We start from the raw sequence: 15,032 nt of genomic DNA, 5'->3' as shown, positions 1-15,032 counted from the left end.
GATAAATGGCCATAACCAAAAGTAGTCTCATGAGCATCCACTGTCGTTTTAGTGCGGATTCCCTGTATTAGTAGGCATCATTTTCGGATGATCAGACAGCTCTCCCGTTTTTTTTTCACCGACGTTGACCCACTCTTGGATCCGTTCAGGGGTCGCATTGAGGGTATTCTTCTAAGCTGTCCGAATCGCTGGCAACATGCCTCACATCTCTTCATGGAGGGGTGCAGTAAGTGAGGCTTTTTATGCGCTTTGCTGGCATCCTGTGTCTCTCGGGAGTCGCCGGATTAGGAAATTCGGGACGGCTTATTCAAGTGGCGGCGCCTACCGAGTTCTGTTTTTAGTGTTCCGACTTGGACATTAGTTGACAGATAAGACCTCGGGAATATCCTCCCGTCCCCCCTCCCCATAAATATCACGGTGTCTCCAAGAGCCTTTGCAGGGTATTTTCACCATTACCCTGAGATTCCACATTGTTTGTGAGAGCTCCGCAATATTACATTCCTTACTTTGTGGAGGCCGTTACTCGTGTCCTGCTTTCTCTTATTGGCTGCTCGTACGTTTCCATTTCCCCACGATGCTCGTGACTCTGGAAAACACCCCCTTCATTGTCCTCGGGCTGTTGGCCGCCTACTACTTGGTGCCCTATCTACAGCGATGGCGGCTGCACGACATCCCTAGCCCGGGTCTTGCGGCGTTTACCAATTTGTGGCTACTACTGCAGGCCCGACAGGGTAAGCGCTATTTGGTGGTTGATGAAATGCACAAAAAGTACGGCACACTAGTGCGAATTGCGCCTAAGCACGTCTCCATTGCCGACGATGCTGCCATACAGACCATCTATGGACACGGGAATGGATTTTTGAAGTCGTATGTTTCTTAGCTATCTTAGACCTTCACAAGTGCTAACATAGCGTGACTAGCGACTTCTACGATGCTTTTGTCTCTATCCGCCGGGGTCTATTCAACACGAGGGATCGGGCAGAGCACACTCGCAAACGCAAGACTATCTCGCATACATTTAGTGCGAAGTCTATTAGCCAATTCGAGCAGTACATCCACGCCAACATTGAGATGCTTGTTAAGCAGTGGAATAAACTGTCTGAACCCCTAGCCAACTCTCAGGCTAGCTATGCTAGTATTGATGCGCTCAACTGGTTTAACTACCTAGCCTTTGACATTATCGGTGACCTAGCCTTCGGTGCTCCCTTCGGTATGCTCGAGAGGGGCAAGGATATTGCTGAGATGCGGAAGACCCCAACCGACCCACCTAAGTACGTGGCCGCCGTTCAGGTGTTAAACCGCCGCGGTGAGGTCTCCGCTACCTTGGGCTGCCTATCGGCTCTAAAACCCTATGCCAAGTACCTCCCCGATCGCTTCTTCACACAGGGCATCGAGGCAGTTGAGAATTTAGCTGGCATTGCTATCGCCCGAGTCAATGAGCGCATTAAGCCTGAGGTTATCGCGAATAATACTCGTGTTGACCTGCTCACCCGCCTAATGGAGGGCGTTGACGAGCATGGCAATAAACTTGGTCGGGAAGAACTTACCGCTGAAGCGCTAACCCAGCTGATTGCTGGCTCGGACACAACTTCTAATACCACTTGTGCTATCTTATATTGGTGTCTATGTACACCCGGGGTAATCCCCAGGCTACAGAAGGTCCTAGACGATGCTGTCCCGAAGGATATCGAAGTCCCTACTTTCGCAATGGTTAAGGATATCCCCTAGTAAGTAATAACTCGCTTTGGTTTTGATTCTTGCACTGACTATCACTAGCCTCCAATGGGTTATCTGGGAAACGATGAGGATCCATAGCACATCTGCTCTTGGTCTTCCGCGTGAGATTCCTAGCGGCGCTGACCCTATCGATATCGCCGGCCATACCTTTATGCCCGGTGACGTTCTCTCCGTCCCTAGCTACACTATCCACCGGTCTAAGGAGATCTGGGGGCCAGATGCTGAGGAATTCGTCCCGGAGCGCTGGGAACACCCTACCGCTCGCCAGAAGGGCGCGTTCATACCTTTTAGCCACGGGCCGCGCGCTTGTGTCGGCCGTAACGTCGCCGAGATGGAGCTTCTCGTAATATGTGCCACCGTATTCCGTCTCTTCGACTTCCGGATGGAGCAGGATGGTCCCATGGAGACCCGCGAGGGTTTCCTGCGCAAGCCGCTTGGTCTACGGGTTGGTCTGCGTCGCCGAACCCCAGCATAGGTTTCTGCCACGTGCAGGCGAAAATGGATATCTTGCCGGCCGCAAGGGTTCTCCGAAAATAGAAACGAACATGGTTTTTGGTATCAAAAATGGTACAGGTAGTTGAGCATAGCGCACCTCAGGAAGAGAATTCCTTTATTTGTTTATGAAGGATCACTAAGGTGGAGCTAGCATTTCTTTCAAGCAGGTTAAGAATTGAGTCGATTTCTGGAAAGTTGGAGGGATAAGACGAGTCATTATAGCGACATAAGAAGAAGTCATCTTGACCAAGCTTCAGGGAAGAGTAATAGGCAGTAGAGCGGTTAGCATAGGAGCAGGCGAAGGGTTAGGAGCACAATAAGAATTGAAGAGCTGCTTAGGGCGAGCAACGGTGTGAGCGATCGGGTTGCTCAGTGCGCAACTCAGATCGCTAACCGAGCGACTCACCCGGTGATCTGGGAGCAGTTCGCAACCCGATGCGGCAGTTTTAGCATCTCTTCGCACAAAAGTATCTAGAAGTATCGCGCGAAGCGACTATAGAACCCGTATTTAGAGATATCGACAATCAGTCAATCATTAGAATATATTCTGTCTTCAAGAGTCAATACAATGGATGATACATAATTTGTTGTTCCAACTCGTCAAGCAATCTCCTCATCTTTGGCCTCAAGAATAGCATCAACCATCCCATCAAGCCCGCGGTTCCGCTCCGCCGAATCCAAATATTCCGCCGCCACCAACCTCGCCAGAACATCACCAACCCAGTTCTGGCAGTTCCAGTCCTGCTCGCCGTCCGCGGGTATCGGGGTGCTTGCTACCGTTGCGCGGAGTTTGGGGATTTCGGGAATCGTTGCTTTCTGTGGGAGGAGGGAGAGAGGGATTATTCGGGCGAGCTCTTTTTGTTTAAAAGTTTTAGTGTTTTGAAAGAGTACGTGAGAGGGAGATGAGGGAAGGAAGGAAAGATAAAGGAGCGACGAACCAGTTGAGTTGATGGGAATATCCCAATTCACCCTCTCCGAGAAAGTAAAGAAACCATGCGACCCAACGATCTCCATAAGCGAGGACTTGAGGTCTGGTTCTGATCCTGTCTCTTTCTCTGGGAACTGGAAGAACAGCGCCGTATGCCGGTACCGCGCAAAGTCGAGCGGCGATGCGACGTAGACGAGGATGGAGAGTGTGATGGGCATTTCTCCTGCCGCTACCACATATCTCGTTGGTGGATGGCTTATTTGCTTATTTATTCGTTTGTTCGCGTGGTTGGGAAAGAAGAGAAGATGTGAAATAAAATCGAATGAATGATGGTGAGAGTGAGTGCCGAGGGTTTGTTTGATTTGGGATTGGGGTGTGTCGGAATGACGTCGTTTTCGTTCTTTGGTTCTTCTAGAAGGATGTTCCGGAAGGATTTTGATTTTGGTACTAGTACTAATGTAGAACTTGAGTAGGGAAGAATGGCAGAGAGGACTTGAAGGCGGAATTTTAATAGAAAATCGTCCATCAGGAGTGAAATTGTTTGATCGCATCGGCGTGTTTGTAGTTTGCGTCGAGTGGCAGATGCCATTGGACCAGTGTTGCCGCCGTGATAATTACCACCTTTAGGTAGGAAACGAAAATAGACATAAAAAGCACACCGCTACTAATTACTTCTTTTGTTAGTCGGGTCGAGTGTTGTCATTTTCGGTAAAAAATTCACAACCCCGGACCAGCCGAAGAAGCATACCCGACACAGCTCGGGTGTAACCTTCGCTCAAATGCCAGCATGCAAAATGGTTCTATATCATGTTGTCTATGGATTTCGGTATCCCTTACGGCCGGCATTGAAGAATCTCGGAGACCATTCAGGTTCATTAGAATTCTCGAGGTGATAAGAGTTTAATGATCCAGGAGATAAAGCGTTCAATCAGATTGACTGATCTAGTGGAGTAGAAAACCTTTCCTACCAGTCCCCTGTGGGAGCAGCTGACAATCTACCTTGCACAACTACATAGGTGTTCCCAGCACGACGAACTAGAGAGATTCGTCGTAGGGATCCTTATCTCACATCAGAATCTATATCTTCCTAGGCGGCAGTATAAGGTACTTTCCACCGTGGCTCACAAGTGGAAGGATTAACAGAATGACGAAAAATCGTCCCCGCCGGGACGAGGCTCTCCCTCGCAGGACTGGAAGCATATTTCATCGGTTGCGGATCCATATCCCCCATGACGAGAACGAAGTTCACCAGCGGCGCAGGATAAGTTCCTCGCATGTACGCCGCCACCAAGTCATGGCCATTCGATTCCGCCGCTTATCCACAGATTCCCATCTATAGCCACATGCATGGTATCGTCGCCTTCTTTCGTGTTGCGGAACTGCTTGAACAGCTTTAAACACCTCTCACACTGGACTTTGATATTGAAATCATTATCAGGAAATAAGAACGCGATCGGAGCATCGCCGGTATCTATTGTAATTATCCCCACAGCCCAGCTCGACTCCACAACCTCGGCTTCCGCCCGAGTCTTTCATCTGGAATTGTTACTGTCACAAGGAATATGTTTTATGTTCAACAAGAAACCACCCCACCTCCCCGGAAAGAAATCATCGGCGTCGCCACAGTGACACTGACACTGACAGTAACAGAAATAATAATAAAGTAACCAACGGCTGTCCAATCTTAACTAACCACATTCGGTCCTGAGCCGACTTCTCCCCCGTATTATTCCCCGCATTATCTATCCTTCGGCCCATCTAGCAAATAATCGGGGAACGATCTTCCCCAGATTTAATTATTATTGGCCGGAGCAGCCCACCCCGCAAAGTTTATAGACAAAGAATCCCATGTGCTTAGACTTTCGATAAACAGGCTCCGGATCAGGGTTCTCCGGTCGTCATAGCGTGGGGGTCAAGGAACAAGCATATATAGAGTGATTTTCTGCATGATCGGGATCCCGTCGGCAGGATAGAAGAACTGTCGGTGCAGAATACCAAGATCATTCGTTGGCACCTCATCTCATCATGGGTTCAGTCGCGGATTCTCCGCGAAAAGGTGGCTTTGGGCTTGTTTTGCAGAACCCTTATCTTTGTGGTGTTGCTACAGTAAGTAATTACATCGGAAACTTTTGCTAAGAATACTTGCTGACGGGGACGGACTAGTTTTCTACCCTCGGAGGACTGCTCTTCGGATATGACCAGGGCGTCATCAGCGGTGTGATCACCATGGAATCCTTCGGGGCTCGCTTCCCACATGTCTTCATGGATAGCGGTACCAAAGGCTGGTTTGTGTCGACGCTTTTGCTTGGTGAGTCTCTTTTCTTGCATACTCGTGGATTCTATATCGCCTCTCTGACTCTCGTGGCTAGCTGCCTGGTTTGGATCTTTGGCCAATGGTCCTATTGCTGATCGCATTGGACGGAAATTTTCGATCAACCTCGCGGTGGTTATATTTGTTATTGGATCAGCAATCCAGTGCTCCGCTATGGATATCCCCATGTTGTTTGTTGGTGAGTACCATACCCATCTAGGGTGACTTGATGCCAATATTTTACCTCTAGGAAGAGCAATTGCTGGTCTGGGCATTGGCATGCTGACCATGGTTGTGCCGCTCTACATCTCAGAGGTAGACACTATCTGAATTGAGGTCGTAGAACCAGCACTGACTCAAGCACAGGTTTCCATTCCTGAGATTCGTGGTGGCCTGGTCGTGGTCCAGCAACGTAAGTCTCATCCAGGCCAGCTCTATGCATTTATTAATAATTTCTCAGTATCCATCACCATCGGCATCCTTATCAGCTATTGGATCGACTACGGAACAAATTATATAGGCGGCTCCCGCTGTGCCCCCAACATCCCCTACACCGGCGGGACACCCTCGGCACGCACATTCAATGCCTACCAAGATGTCCCACCGGGAGGCTGCACCGGCCAATCTGAAGCCTCCTGGCGTCTTCCCTTGGCTATCCAAATTGTCCCAGCCATCATCTTGGGAGTTGGCATGCTGTTCTTCCCAGATACGCCTCGTTGGCTCCTGATGAAGGAGCGCGATGATGAGTCGCTGAATGCGCTCTCGAAGCTTCGGCGGCAGTCTCGCGATAGTCCGCTGGTTTTGAACGAGTATCTGGAGATCAAGGCGTCTATAATGCTGGAGAATACGTTTGCTAAAGACCATTTCCCTAATATGTCTGGCTTCAGGCTGCATCTTGCGCAGGTTCGTGATACATTGGGCTTTGGGATGTTTCTTGTGCTAACATGTCTGGTAGTACATGACCTTCTTAACGACATGGTCACGTTTCAAGAGGCTGGCTATTGGCTGCTGCGTGATGTTCTTCCAGCAATTCATGGGTTGCAATGGTAAGTGCAACTCGTCACATACCATAAAGCAGAATCTAAGATTCCTCCAGCTATGATTTACTACGCCCCTACAATCTTCGGCCAACTTGGCCTGGATGGCAACACCGTATGTCTTCCCGTCACAATCCTAATTGAAATACCCAACTAACCACCTTATGCAGACATCCCTCCTGGCAACAGGAGTTTACGGCGTCGTCAACTGCCTCAGCACCCTCCCAGCTCTCTTTTGGATCGACAAAGTCGGCCGCCGACCTCTACTCATGGCTGGCGCCACGGGCACTTGCATCTCTCTAGTGATCGTTGGTGGTATTCTCGGCGGATATGGCTCGCATCTGATGGACCATAAATCAGCTGGATGGGCGGGTATTGCCTTCATCTACATCTACGATATCAATTTCTCGTATTCGTTCGGTGAGTATCTTACATTATATGGCCGTGAGCAGAAAGAATTGACAAATGTAAAAGCTCCTATCGGTTGGGTTCTCCCGTCAGAGATCTTCAATCTCTCCATTCGGTCCAAGGCTATCTCGATTACCACTTCAGCTACGTGGATGTGCAACTTGTGAGTTGATATCTATTTTGCATTGCTGTGTTTCCACGCTGACATCTATTTTCCCCTACTAGCGTCATCGGCCTCGTCACACCGGATATGCTTGACTCCATCACATGGGGCACATACATCTTCTTCGCGGCCTTTTGTCTGCTCGCGCTTGCATTTACATTCTTCTGCATCCCAGAGACGAGAGGAAAGGTAGGACCTTGTACCCTCTTTTTGGCTATACAATTTTCTATTTTGCTTACCTTCTTGTCTTTCAGACCCTCGAAGATATGGATCTCATATTCGGAGATACAGCTGCGCATGAGGAGAAGAAACGCATCAAGCATATAGAGGCTGAGTTGCGTGGGGCACCTATCGAGGAGGACGATTTGAAGGAGCCGTTGGATCAGCATAGGGAGGCTGTTTGAGATTCGCCTTTATTTTTTTAATACGTAATGAGTGGAACTGAAAATAGCTATTGGATAATCCTCTCTTTCATTCACAGTTAATATCATGGCATACAAATGCAGTAGTCATTGGATGGATATAGGGGAATCAAATTAGCCTTCACTAATCTCTACACTGACCTTCATTCCTCCATAAAGCGTAGACAATCAAACATACAAGAGGAAAAATCATTCAGTAGGCGGGAAATTAACCCACTCCGAAAAGTCCATTCCACCGGGAGGAGGCATCGGCATCTGCTGCTCGACGGGGAACAAAGACCCCGGGAAACCGGGGTCACTGAAGAGCTGCTGCGGGAATGAAGGCATGTAGCTCTGCTGGGCTTGTTGGGGAAGAGGCTCTTGGTGCGGGTGTTGTTGCTGGTGTGGGCCTCCAGGGCTGGGCAGACTTGAGAAGGCCTGTGCAGGCGAGCCTATAAGTCTGTTCACAACTTCTAGACAGCGTGTGGCGAAGCGATTGTTTCCTATTGAGGGATGGGAGAGGAGGGCTTTTGTGGTTTCAATGTCATGGAGCCAACTCGGGGCGTCTGGGTTTGAGGGGTCGGTCATTAAGAAGACGATGGGGATGAGGCCGGCTTGGAAGAGGAAGTATCTTGTTCAAAGTTAGCACTGGTCGATAAGAAACAAAGAAGAAAGCGTACAGCATATACCACGCCCCGATTCTCATGCACACGTAGTTGTCCATATACTCCGCGATAGATGAAATGGTCAATCGCGCAGTCTGCAGGCATCTAACCCGGCACTCTGTCTCGCACGGGTCTTCGGTTCCTGAATCAGGAGTGCCTGGGGGACCACCGATACTGCCACTAGGCGCCCATCGTCTCGCGGCCCAGCGGAGTAAGATAGGTCGGTAGATCAGAATAGTCAAGTTCCAGTTCCTCCACAAGAGACGGTTGCGCACTAAGGCGAGGTTTTCGGGGACTATATTCGTTGGCTGGACAGACAGCGATTGCTGAGGATGCTGGATATAGGATGGCAAGCCGTTGTACCATTCTTCCATTGGTTTCTGCAGATTCAGCGTCTCCTCGGGTGTTGGACTGGGGCTCGAGATCAGACGCTGGTAGACACTGTTGGTAAGAAGGTGAAAACGGGCTTGAGCGATCAAGCCCGAGTAGAGAGTTGGGCCGGGTTCTTCGGGAGGGAGAGTTGTTGTTGCAGGGGTGAGGGCATCGTCATGGATGTTGAGAACATGCTTTGCGTCCATGACACTATCCTCTGGGAGAAGGATCGGTCGACCAAAGGTTTTGGCGGCACCGCTATCAAAGATGAAGACGCCCCACCACAGTCTCCGGCGGATCTCCCGCTGTAGCAGGCTGATTTTCCAACCGGGAAACTCTTTGTGGAGGCCCAGACTCATGGCCATGCGCACTGCCAATCCCAGGTAGTTCCAGCCGGTGTTTGGCTTGTTCCGTTTCTGGGCATAGTTGCTCAGCAACAGCAGAGCCTGCACCAGTGTGAGGTTCCCTGTTTCGAATACAGATGCCTGCTGCAGATAACCTCTCGCCTCCTGATAGAAAGTGATGTCAAGATCCGAGCTGTCATCCCCAATGCTCCATGCTCCGAGCGCCAGCACAGTATTTAGCAGAATCTGCCAGGATGTACCATGAGCCCGCAAGGATGGGTCGTGGAACTGCGCTCGGAAAGTTGCTTCATGGACGAATGGGTAACTGGTGTGATAGTTGAGGAAGTACGCATCGATAAAAGCCTGCTCAATCAATCCGGATGGAGCGGTTTCTAGAAGCTGTGCTTTTAGAGGCACCCCTCCAGAGCTGGCCGAGCGCACTGGCATGTTGAGATCAAATCCATGGTCAAATAGTGCTCGTAGTGGTACAACACTTGAGGATGCTCCGAAGTAGCCAGCTCCTTCGGGTTTGATGGACAATGCCGCCATGCCATCTGTTAAATCTCCCAGCGTAATCTCCTTTTCGGCCCAGTCAAATCCATCGGCTTGCTGTGGTAAGGCTTCTGGCGCTGGTTCGGCCCTTTCCGCTTCCGGCTTGGCTGGTGTCGAGTGTCTTGAGGATGACTTGGATGAAGAAGCTTTAGGCGGAGCGTCCGGATTTTGCAGAAGAGAACGCAGGGTGGCATCCAAGTCGCCTCCGGGAAATAGCCTACTCAAGGCTGTTTCAAAGGCGTGCAAACGGTCTTCAACGTATGTGAGGTGTCTGGAATGTGATCAGCTTTTGTCTACTAAGGAATTCATTTTGCCTGCTAAGACGTACTGCCGAGTGAGAGGACTTCTGCTGACTTTGGGGCTGTATTTGCACTCCTTATTCAACTGCCGGCATTGCAAGCAGATGGGCTTCTCTTTCGAGCACTAGAGCAGGAATGAGACGTTGAAGCATGAGCGTTTATTGAAGTTGCCACTTACTCTTGACTTCCTGAGCCGGCATTCATCGCACTGAAATAGCCATTAGTATTTGCGTCTCTCCGTGATCCTTTTCCACATACAGCAAATGAATGCGAATCGCGCGTGCTAGCCATCATTATCGCGGTCGATCGCAACAGTTACATCGGGTGTCTAACGCGCTGTGATCATGCCAGACGGCAGTCATCTTCTCACCGTTAGATCCGGCCGTCAATCCAATATGGCCAACTCACGATCGGCGCCCATGCAATCATTGGTCTGTTCTCAGCTCGAAGGCAAAGTGGCATGAACATCTCCCCTCGCTCTGGTGGGGGAGGTCATGTGATGCGCGGAAAAACCTTCGTAGTGGCCTCAGGCATGGAAATTTTTTCCAGAGAGATGATACTAATATGGTTGCATCCGATTCTGAGAGGATCGGCGTTGCGGGTGATTTACGTGTTACTGTATACGAGGACTTTGCATGACCTTGTCCTACTTCACAAACCGAAGGCAAAATCCGCCCGACCGGAGGGAGAGAGCGCAGTGTATGAATGAACTACGAAGCAATGGATTGGCTATTTATGAAGTGGAATGGAATAAATAGTAATCGGTTTACTCCTGATCATCAACAGATGGATATTGTGCAGGTCAGGAAGTGTACTGGCAGACGCAGATATATATATGTCAGCCCGACACCCCTTCTGCAGACACTGTCATTACCTTGGCATACTTTTTACACAAGATTGAAACGTTCCTAAAAGACATAGTTCACAAATGAATAAATACACATAACAGGATGATCAGTCCCTGCCGTCGGCGAGGTGGCTTCAATATATCTTCTCTGCTGCTTTTCTATGGTTTGTCTTGGCATCCCGGATCACCGCCTGCATTTTTCAACATCATCTCCGGCTATCTCCAACCGCCAGAAAAAGCGGCGCCAACCGGACCAAAAAATGCCCTCCCAGCCAGCTTTACCACCGCTCCTCGCGCCCTATCTCTCCCCTGTCCCTCAATCATCACTGACCCTGGTTTCTTCCATCCTTGGCGCAACAAGCAACTGGCTAGTCCTCAGATTTCTTCATGCGGCACTAAGCACCTCATCAAGTCAGAATGCCGCATCTGAGCCAGAGGGGGTTCAGAATGGCGCGAAGCGGAAAGTAGTCTTTGTGAGCTTCATGCGGAGTTTTGAATTTTGGAAGTCAGAGGCGAAGCGATTGGTATGTATTTGGAGAAGATGTTATTTTGCAATTTTACAAATACCTCTTCGAGTCTAACGCGTCTTCAGGGTCTGGACCTTGTACGCTTGGCAGACAAGCAGCAATTCGCCTTCATTGATGGCCTCTCAGGGCTATTTTATACACCACCAATCTCTCGCACCACTTCTTCTGCTGCCTCCGCCGCTGGCCGGGGAGTAGCACTCCTCGAACAACTTTGCCACTGCGATCTCAACCCGGACCTCTACCAGGGAGATCACCACAGCCACCGGCGATACCACCAGGCGGAAGTGGCATTGCACCGCGAAGTCAGACAGAGCTGGGCGTGGCCAAGAAGCTCCATTTTTCCGGCCGCGGCACTGCAGCCCTCGATGCGCTGGAAAGCGACATCATCTCTGTGATGCAGCAGCTTAAGACTTCCGCAGAAGACGGCGATGAATTGCTTCTCATCGTCGATCAGCCGGACTTACTACTCGCCACCACGGGGCCGAGTCTGGGAATCGGAGCGACCGAGATGGCGGAGTGGGTGACGGGGTTACAGCAGCATGCACACGCTACGATCTTGACTATAGCAGCGGACTCGCCGCTGATACATAATGTTTCCGTATCGAGGGCTGGAGGCCACATGCCTGCTCCGATTGAGACGGAGCATGCGGGGTTTGCGATTGGGCTGGCGCATCGGGCACGCTCCGTTATGCAACTGCGTACTCTGGAGACTGGGGTTGCGAGGGATGTTAGTGGGGTGCTGAGGATAAGTGCAGGCGGCGGATGGACTGCGGGCAAGGATGATAGCCCGGAGAAGGAGGTGTTGTATTACATCCAGCGGGATGGTGGCGTCCGGGTGTTTGGCCGGGGCGAATCTTAGACTGTACTGGATGAGATGTTCTCGAGTACCATCCGAGAGAAGGGTGGGAAGAGAGATATCTTCACATTGTATGTATCACGACATAGAAAGAGAAACAAGGAAATTCATGCATGCTTTCCTCTCCGACTTTATTTCACATCTCCATCAAAACACCACCATCGCTCGAATCCTCTCCATCACTGTCATCCAGATCGTGCAGCGAACAGACGAAAGAATCGACAGGTCTGCCACAACACACACCACTTGAGGAAAGAAAAGAAACGTTCATATTCCGGAAACGGCCAAATTGCATTGCGAGCAAGCTATGAGAGTCGTAATGCTAGGACCATTGTTCATGCCAGGATATATCCCCATCCTCTTTTTTCTTTGCCTTATTTTCCAGCCATCTCCGAGAACGAAAACGCGACGCCGACCGAGCGGATGATATCATTCAAAAAGAACATTTAGTGGTTCTCGGGACCACGGGCGCCCTTGGGGGTGCCGACCTGGAAACCGTTCTTGAAGCGGCGGTGCACGTCACGCAGAGACCTGAGGCGGCCGCTGCCGGTGGTCTTGCGGCGCATGGCCTTCTCGCCCCAGTTGTCTGTATTTTCGGTAAGCCAGTGTTCAGTTCAACGACCGTGCATTTCCGACACAAATTTTGTATCCGAATCATCGGGGTTGTAGGGAGGGATTGCATACACTTGCGGGTCTTAGCAGAGGGGTAGCCACAGTTGGAGCAGGTGTGCTTCTGAACGTGGAGGGAGCGGCGGCCTATACGCAGTCGCAAGAAAAAATCGTCAGTTCCAGGGTCCTCTTCATAGCAAGTTTTGTGTCCAATCCCAATCCCATTCGTCGTCGCCATCGTTCAACTCATTCCAGGGGCTGTTGTAGAGATTTGCGATTTCGGTTCGAACGGGACTGGATGGTGGACAGAGACTGGTAGGATGGAGATACTAACCACACCGACGGCACAGAACGTGCGTCTTGTTGTGGCGCTTTCCGAAGCTCGAGGTACCCTTCGCTGTAATCGTTGTCAGTATGCTGCTGCTGCACTGTCTCGTCGACGCGGCGGATGATCGCGGTGGTCGGTGGGTTCGTGGTAGGACGTACTCATTTTGGATTAGGGAACTGGGCGAAGAAATTGATGTTAGTGTGATGGAAGAGCGCAAGAGCGAGGGTGAGTTGAAGTACCTGGCGATTCCGTGGAAGGGGCTGGTTGTCGGGATGTCGTCGTCGGGCGGATCGAAATTGGCGAAATTGATGGCAGGAGAATCGTCGTGGGCTGGGTCAGGTGATAGGGTTTGCCCTGTCCCGTGATAACGAGTCACATGATATTATACGCATCACGTGATATTTCTCAGTATAGCCGGAGCATCGATAGTGATTAAATAGTAATTTCGAGGGTATTCTGTTCAACCCAAACGCCAAAAATGTTATAATTACAGGTCCTGATCAATGAACTTCGCCATGGGATCGTCCGCCGTCAGCCGGCTTCGTTTGTACGACTCGATCTCTTCCTCCGTGATGCCTGACTTCACTTCCGCCAACGTGCGCTTTCTTGCATTGGCCTTCTCCTCTGTCCTTGTGTCCACGGGTTCCGACTCAAGAGGTTCATCCACCTGATTGGGTGATTCCTCGCCATTCTCGGGCAACATCAACATGTTGCCCGCTTCCTCGAACGCCTTCTTTCCCTCCTCTCCCGTGCAGTAGCTGTTCTTCACGGTAGAGAAGCAGCATGTGTAGCCCCACTGGAACTCATGCCACCAGCTACCCCAAACAGAAGTATGGTTGTTGACCATGACATCTTCGGCGTATTTGGATTTGGTCGCCCTTTTAGGTGCGCCCTTGATGGCACCTGATTCGTCGTACTCGACAAATCGCTCGTTCTCGACAACCATCGTGTCGCGGAGAGGAGTTGGTTGGAGATGTTCGAAGCCACCGTATTTGTCCAACAGAGCCTTGCGCTGCGCCTGACGCTTGGCCTCGCTTTCAGATTTCTCTTTCTTTCGAAGAACCTCGCCAGAGGTCGGGTTCGCCTGAAGATGAATCTGCGCACGACCGCTTTCCTGAGATTCCCATGCATAAGTCTGTGCTTTCTCAAATTCAGCAGCGTCGCCTGAAGCGCGAATGAAATTCTCCTCCGCGACTAGTGCCGCCGCTTGATCTTCCTGTGCACCCATATCGACCATTCGTCGCGTTTTCGGATCGTATTTGGCAGAATCGAGGTCGAGGTTGAGTAAATATTTTGCGGTGTCTTCTCGGATACGTAGGTTGCGGGTTGCCGTACTTTGTTGTCGACCCATGTCGGACTCCTCAGCGTAGCGAAGCTCGTCCGCAGGTCGGCTATCATCATCATCATCCTCCTCCCCGTCCTTGACCATTTTGAGACCTTCCCCGTCCTTCGCCGCCCGCTTCATGGCCTCCAGCTCTTCATATTCGTTGACAACCTTGCGGTACTCGCTGGCATCGTATCCGTTCCACCGATCGCGTTTGGCGTCCCATCCCATGTCAACTGTTTGGATGACTTCGTCTGCTTGAATATCCTTGCCAGTCCACTTGGCACCCTGCTTTCGAGGTCGGCTGAGGCATTCTTTCGTCTTATGTGTCATCGCACCGCAATTCTCGCATGCGCCTTTTCGGTACTTGGTCACAGCTGGACCCGCGCGCTTTCCCCGATCGTACCATTTGGACTGTTCCTGTGTTGCTTTTTGCAGACGCTGGTGCTCAAGGTAGTCATTTCCAGAGTCATCATCGACGTAGAAGGGCTTCTTCGAGATGAACGACGGAATGTATTCGTTGCGCTCCTTCGACGCCACATCGGCGGGTTTGCGCGACATGGTGGAAGAGGCCTGCCGAAAGGCAGGAAACCACAGAGAATGAGAAGAATAAAAAGAGGCCAAGTCCCACGAGAGTAGTGAGAAGTGCAGTGAAGTGATGAATGTCGTCGGATCGTTTTCCCAAGGGCCGAGACTTGGCGGATCGAGACCACGTGACCTGGCGTTTCTCCCGCGTGGCGCGTGCCTGTTATGCCTCTTTGCCCTTACACAACAGGTGATCAACTGAGGACAGAATCCGTCGAGGCTTTTGCGCAATGTCGGTGATCTG

The 15,032-nt window shown here is 50.8% G+C and overlaps 7 protein-coding genes across 7 annotated transcripts; 3 read left to right on the top strand and 4 right to left on the bottom strand.

The window, feature by feature from the left end:
* Nucleotides 1-574: 574 nt before the first annotated feature.
* Nucleotides 575-2,212, top strand: N7510_000844 (cytochrome P450; the record flags this gene model as incomplete). Its single annotated transcript, XM_056972773.1, has 3 exons — nucleotides 575-867; nucleotides 921-1,727; nucleotides 1,777-2,212. The coding sequence occupies 3 exons, from the start codon at nucleotides 575-577 to the stop codon at nucleotides 2,210-2,212; spliced, it is 1,536 nt and encodes a 511-aa protein (XP_056837890.1).
* Nucleotides 2,213-2,832: 620 nt separating this feature from the next.
* On the bottom strand, nucleotides 2,833-3,378 carry N7510_000843 (uncharacterized protein; the record flags this gene model as incomplete). Its single annotated transcript, XM_056972772.1, has 2 exons — nucleotides 2,833-3,086; nucleotides 3,171-3,378. 2 exons carry the CDS (start codon nucleotides 3,376-3,378, stop codon nucleotides 2,833-2,835), a joined length of 462 nt encoding a protein of 153 aa, XP_056837889.1.
* A 1,807-nt stretch (nucleotides 3,379-5,185) lies between these two features.
* Nucleotides 5,186-7,483, top strand: N7510_000842 (Major facilitator superfamily domain general substrate transporter; the record flags this gene model as incomplete). The annotated part of the gene is made up of 10 exons (XM_056972771.1): nucleotides 5,186-5,266; nucleotides 5,324-5,468; nucleotides 5,530-5,670; nucleotides 5,722-5,786; nucleotides 5,838-6,374; nucleotides 6,427-6,517; nucleotides 6,568-6,623; nucleotides 6,679-7,079; nucleotides 7,142-7,268; nucleotides 7,334-7,483. The coding sequence occupies 10 exons, from the start codon at nucleotides 5,186-5,188 to the stop codon at nucleotides 7,481-7,483; spliced, it is 1,794 nt and encodes a 597-aa protein (XP_056837888.1).
* Nucleotides 7,484-7,690: 207 nt separating this feature from the next.
* N7510_000841 (putative C6 transcription factor (Gal4)) lies at nucleotides 7,691-10,006 on the bottom strand (the record flags this gene model as incomplete). Its single annotated transcript, XM_056972770.1, has 5 exons — nucleotides 7,691-8,111; nucleotides 8,161-9,684; nucleotides 9,742-9,836; nucleotides 9,891-9,920; nucleotides 9,971-10,006. The coding sequence occupies 5 exons, from the start codon at nucleotides 10,004-10,006 to the stop codon at nucleotides 7,691-7,693; spliced, it is 2,106 nt and encodes a 701-aa protein (XP_056837887.1).
* Nucleotides 10,007-10,819: 813 nt separating this feature from the next.
* On the top strand, nucleotides 10,820-11,945 carry N7510_000840 (uncharacterized protein; the record flags this gene model as incomplete). Its single annotated transcript, XM_056972769.1, has 3 exons — nucleotides 10,820-11,083; nucleotides 11,152-11,277; nucleotides 11,394-11,945. 3 exons carry the CDS (start codon nucleotides 10,820-10,822, stop codon nucleotides 11,943-11,945), a joined length of 942 nt encoding a protein of 313 aa, XP_056837886.1.
* A 443-nt stretch (nucleotides 11,946-12,388) lies between these two features.
* N7510_000839 (60S ribosomal eL37 domain-containing protein) lies at nucleotides 12,389-13,271 on the bottom strand (the record flags this gene model as incomplete). The annotated part of the gene is made up of 4 exons (XM_056972768.1): nucleotides 12,389-12,528; nucleotides 12,629-12,698; nucleotides 12,905-13,209; nucleotides 13,268-13,271. The coding sequence occupies 4 exons, from the start codon at nucleotides 13,269-13,271 to the stop codon at nucleotides 12,389-12,391; spliced, it is 519 nt and encodes a 172-aa protein (XP_056837885.1).
* A 95-nt stretch (nucleotides 13,272-13,366) lies between these two features.
* slu7 (mRNA splicing protein SLU7) lies at nucleotides 13,367-14,764 on the bottom strand (the record flags this gene model as incomplete). The annotated part of the gene is made up of 1 exon (XM_056972767.1): nucleotides 13,367-14,764. One exon carries the CDS (start codon nucleotides 14,762-14,764, stop codon nucleotides 13,367-13,369), a length of 1,398 nt encoding a protein of 465 aa, XP_056837884.1.
* Between the last annotated feature and the right edge of the window lie 268 nt (nucleotides 14,765-15,032).

Source organism: Penicillium lagena (assembly GCF_028827675.1).
Source record: "Penicillium lagena strain IBT 129212 chromosome Unknown utg000001l_segment0_segment0, whole genome shotgun sequence".
Taxonomy (NCBI): domain Eukaryota; kingdom Fungi; phylum Ascomycota; class Eurotiomycetes; order Eurotiales; family Aspergillaceae; genus Penicillium; species Penicillium lagena.
Note: the sequence above shows the minus strand (reverse complement) of the source record. Positions and strands in the feature narration are given on the sequence as shown.